This window comes from Chiloscyllium plagiosum, unplaced genomic scaffold (genome assembly GCF_037043375.1).
Source record: "Chiloscyllium plagiosum isolate Xiang-an unplaced genomic scaffold, Cpla_swu_hap1 HiC_scaffold_42, whole genome shotgun sequence".
Classification (NCBI taxonomy): Eukaryota; Metazoa; Chordata; class Chondrichthyes; order Orectolobiformes; family Hemiscylliidae; genus Chiloscyllium; species Chiloscyllium plagiosum.
The window spans coordinates 99,724,965-99,730,341 of record NW_028270180.1 but is presented as its reverse complement, the minus strand read 5'-3'; the positions used below and the strand labels follow the sequence as shown (position 1 = coordinate 99,730,341).

Sequence of the window (5,377 nt, the reverse complement as noted above, 5' to 3'; positions counted from 1 at the left end):
CGTAAAACACTGTTTATATTTACCGTAACTATTACCATTGTGCAGTTATAATTCCACTATTCTCTGGCGTTTCCACCTTTTCATTTATCCTGGTAACACATTTGATCATTGCCCACTTATTCTGTGCTTGCATTGTATTCGTTTCACCACAACCGTCGCCTCACTGTTTGCTCTCACTATTTCTTTTGCCTCAGTTTCGGTGGTGTGTTCCTCGTTCTGAATCTATAGTTCTGTCCAATCCATATCTTGGATTTTTCCATGTCACAGAACCTTTGGTCTAATGGGAACACCATTACCTCCCTGTACCTCCCCAAAGTATTTCCAGTCCTGATGTGGAGATCATGCCTTGTTCTTTCACTATTGCCAAGTGTCAAACCGTGGAAAATGCATCCCTCAGGGCACTTTGTGTCAACCTCCAGCAAACGGATTGCAACGGTCCGAGACGTCACCTCACTGACATTTTATTAACGCAGTTCGAAAAGGATATTAAATATATGTCAGCCAGATATGCAACGAATGCATTAGAAAAAAGACTGGCAAAGCGCAGCCATTTTAGAAACATTTGTAAAGCGATTTTCTGCATTTGTTAAACACTTCCAACATCCACGGCCTTTTGCTTTCACATTCAAGGAGTCAAAAATATTGGACCTTGACAAAACTGAACGTTCTGCGTTTCTGCCATCTGGATTCTCCTGCATTCTGAATGTGCATTGATACCCTAGTTTCAATGACCATTGTGCAAATCTGAAAAGTCGGCCGTAAAAGAAAAAAAACAAATCACTGCTTTGATTATTTTCCTGTCTTTGATGTTCCACCTTGGGGTCCAGATTAACAATTTTAAGCCGAAGAGCCAACGATTGAAAACGCTAATTGTATTTGAGGTATCCCGGAATAATAACATCATCCATGACCGTCAATTTATAAATTTAACGTCCACTATCTTAAGAACATCTCTGAAATGTACTAATTAAACATTTTTTCTAATGAATTAAGTTTTCATTAACAAATCTTCAATGCACAAATTATCTAGTCGCAGTGGGTTCATTTCACATTACTGATGATACAATGCGATCCGAAGTATTACTGCTTCTAATAATAGCAGATACAGATTTACGTGATCGTACTGATGCACAAAATTGGAAACGAAATGCTCGAGGCTTAAAAAAAGTCCACCCACCTTCGTTGAACTCCGTTCCCAAATCAATAAACGCATGACAATAAATGTTAAATGAAGCACGCCTTCCCTCAGAACACTGAACTCTTAATTCACTAAGTGCTCCAATTTACTCATTCAGTTGTTCTCTCATATGGAGAGAAAAAAAAACCCACCACACAGAACGTCTCCCTTACTAACTGCAAATTTGATGATTCTTGTCTTCCGCAGACTTGTGACGAGTCAGTCTCCAACTAAGAAGCAATGGTTAGATTAACGAAAACTTATTTAAGACCTTATTTAGGGCTCTATTCTGGAGAATATTTTCTGTGGTTTAATAGACGCATGTCGTATCAGAAGCTTCATGCTTAAATAGGCTGTTCACAGGTATCTTTTGTTTAAAGTCCGGTGAGAATTAGTGTCTTATTTTGCAAATGGAACGTGAGGAAGAGTCACGACTTCAATTCTTGCTGCATTGCATTGAGAAGCTTAAGGTGTTCTTTGATCTTCACTGATCCAAGCAATTCTCATTTCCCTTTTAGATGCTGGTCATACATTTTGGGGATCGGAGATGAGTTACTCTCCACAGAAGCCCGAGCATCTAAAGTATTCTGATAGCTCGAGCATTGATATGACAATGAGATCTTGAAACTCTTCATAACGTTAACTAATGTGCGTGCACAGATATAATGCTTCTTGCTACAGAGGCAATATGAGATTGTTCCTTCTAAAACATCGAGCATTTATAATCTGGAATTCAGGGGGAGGATTATGTCGATTCAGTGGGTACAGTTGATGTATTAGAGAGATCATTGGATGATTATTTCAATAGAAATAATATTCTACGTTGTGAAGACGAGGAACAGAAATTACACTAAGTCACGATGACCATTCAGTGAGGTGGTGCAGACATGATGGTCAAATGGTCAAATCTCTGAAATAAAACTCCGTGATTTACAATTCTTAAGTTTGATAAATGATGGCTGCCTCATCATCTGTTGGCAAGTGTTGATGTTCGAATGAACGAATTGGATAAATCTGCAGAATTTATGTCTGACCCCGTATTTTATAGGATTACTGAGTGCTCCCTATAATTGCTGAATGTTGACGTGTAAGAAATATTAGCATGAAGCAACACACGGTGTATTAATCGTTTCCATGGCTGCATGGTGATTCCACTGGTACACACATCTGCGCTTCGCTGAGCAGGTCTAATCTTTTCACTGTAACTGAGTAAAAATGATCGAATAATTCATTCGCAGGACCTGCAGTCCATGAATTATTTTCAGATAATTAGTGCTGCTGGCCTAAAGTGCCTCAGTAATAAGTGCCTGGTACCACTGTCAAAACCAAGATGTTCCTAATTTGAACAGCTCGATTCATGTTCCGAGCACACACAGACACAAACACACACACACACACACACACACACACACACACACACACACACACACACACACACACACACACACACACACACACACACACACACACACACACACACACACACACACACACACACATACGGACAGAGATATGGAGAAGTGTTGCGTTTTGGGATTGACAGAATTGAAGGGACCGAATAATAAAGAATGAAGAATCAATGCATTAACAATCAACCTATATGAATAAGAACAAAGACGCTGCAGTATTTCTTTTGCACGATGTAGTTTACTGCTTTCTGAACAATATATCAGGAGACAGGAAATTATACACATGGCTGTGGAAATGAGATAGTGACTGATGATCCTCTTCTTGTCGTTCAGGTGTGACAGTATCGACCATCCATCTCCTTTGACATTAATTATACCAGCAATTCGTCATGGAATTGTGCTGGACTCTATCCTGAGATCCGAGTGTGAAATATCATATCTGTGAAATTGAACCTTGGAACTCAATTGTGCAATGTTCTAATTTAGCTACTTCTGAGAGAATTGAAACATTGCTGAAACAGGAAATCTCACCGCATTCTTGAGTTGCTGTCTGAATTTAGACTGAGTCGCCAGGTAAATAAACGTGTTCGTGCAGCAATTTAAGTTTCGCAACATAAACCCAACTCTTTGAAATATGAATTCCGAATTGTTGTAAGCCCTGGCATTTGCTCCTGTAAAGTTGTAATAGAGGAAATCGACAACATGCAGGAACCACAGAAGAATGAAGCTGCCCGATATAGTGAAAAGTAAAACCACAGACCGCCTCCTGCTTTCCATCTCTGGGTCACCGCAATTCTGTGCGGTACTATGTCCTCTTAGTCCCTTACGGACTCTACTACTCACCAAAATGTATTTCACTGTCAGAGCATTGAGCAATAAAATGAATGCGAATGGGAGCAATGGAGTCATAATATTATCAAACCAATCAAAAATTATCCATCCAATTTCATTGTAGTAGCTTGGCTTGATGTAACAGAACCATGGGATATTGTTAATTATCTTTCCAGGTTCTTGCGTGAAGTAGTAGGTGACATCTTTCAAAAAGAGCACAATCGAAGTTGTTGCTAGAACCATATGAGCAATTTTCTCATTGCAATATTTTGGTTTTAATTTATGACAACAAATGGCTATACATCGATCTAAAGTGAAAGTAACCGTGAACCAGACAGAGCATTCAGTGGTGACACGTCGCAAGACATTGATAACACTACAGACCGGAGTAATGAAAATGAAAGATCCCGGGAAGTAGTAATAAATGATCCGCCATAGTGTGACTTCGGTGATAATAAATTGCAGATCCGCTGTTGCCATGGCCACCAAGTAGTAAGTGGTGCACTTTGAGAGACCGCACTTTCCCTTGGATAAGATCGCAATGGCGACTATATTAACTGTGAGAGAGAAAATGGGTTCATAATTTCCAAATACTGTTTGGAATAGAGGTAGATGTGGGTTTGGTTAATTTTCTTTTGAATACTATCTCCACTCTGACTTGAACACACCGAATACTCGACAAGTTCTGAGCTTAAAACTTCATACAGTGGTCTGCAGATGTTCACTTTTTGAAAGAGTTATAATCTGAAAACATTCAATTAATTTGGATCTTTGATTACCGTTTTATGCAGTTTTAATTCTGCCTCACCATGTTTTACCCTAACAATAGCTGGGGCTCACTCATTACGCAAAGGAGACAATTTTTGGCGGCATGACAATTCATAACGTAACACCCAGGCCCTCAAATTATTCATACATCAAATGTATGGAGGTCATGAGTTTGTTAACAACATTATCCCAGTGTTTCTCTGACAATAAACAGTTGACAATCGTCTTTTTTCAGTAGATCACATCGAAAGAACAGCAACAAGGCATTTATCTTGAAATGGACAAAAAAGAAGACTGACCAGTCTCTCCGTTTTCAACTTAATACTGTTTTGTACATTGGATAATATGTAGTTTCTCAAACAATTATTTTGAAAAATTACAATCAACTTCCCGTTAGCAAAGCAAACTGCATATAACTCTGCAATAACAAATACTGCCAAAATAACATCAAAATTAGGATCACTAAGCTACACTTAGTGCACTTCCTCAGGGAACAATGCTTCCATTTGCAGAGTTTACTGATATCCACTATCATTGTTGAGTTTATAATTAATATTAATTCAAAATTGTACTGATAGTTGCTCCAAATTGTAGTTTACCTCAGAGACTTTCCTGATATTATTAACTGTAGTGAAGATATCAACTTCATAATTTAGACAACCAAGAGGCGTCAAGCATGAATTTTCGTTCATACGAGGAAATAACTGCAACTTCCAGTATCATTGAAGTCATTTGGCTGAACGGAACTATATCACTGAATTAGTACCTGCATATGTGTGACTTTGCATTAGATATCAACATAAGCATCCACAGAATGAAAATGGATATCACCAGGCACCAAAGGATTGATACAAATTCAGTTTTGCAATGAAAAATGAAAAAAAATGTAACCTACCAGGGACACCAATAACAGCAAGCGTATTATAGTATATTTTTAACACATTGTCAATTGGATAATGCATTCTCTCTGAAGTGAGCTTTGCCTTCGTGCTACAGGCAATCAGACTGTGTTAGTGCCTTGCTGGAACTCGAGTGGGATGCTCATGTTGCAAAATATTTAAATTTATTAACACAAGTAAACATGTTATGGAAGGCAGTTAATTCCCCACTGTCATGGAACGTGTTTCATTGATGGTCACGTGCACATTTCTGATTACGAAAAATGTAATTATACATTAACTTATTCTACTGT

At 38.4% G+C, this 5,377-nt stretch overlaps 1 protein-coding gene across 1 annotated transcript; it reads right to left on the bottom strand.

Moving 5' to 3' along the window:
• Nucleotides 1-3,072: 3,072 nt before the first annotated feature.
• Nucleotides 3,073-5,147, bottom strand: LOC148138026 (putative G protein-coupled receptor 139). The gene is made up of 2 exons (XM_087982132.1): nucleotides 5,081-5,147; nucleotides 3,073-3,974 (listed from the first exon to the last, which is right to left on the bottom strand). The coding sequence occupies exons 1-2, from the start codon at nucleotides 5,145-5,147 to the stop codon at nucleotides 3,073-3,075; spliced, it is 969 nt and encodes a 322-aa protein (XP_087838258.1).
• Nucleotides 5,148-5,377: the final 230 nt, after the last annotated feature.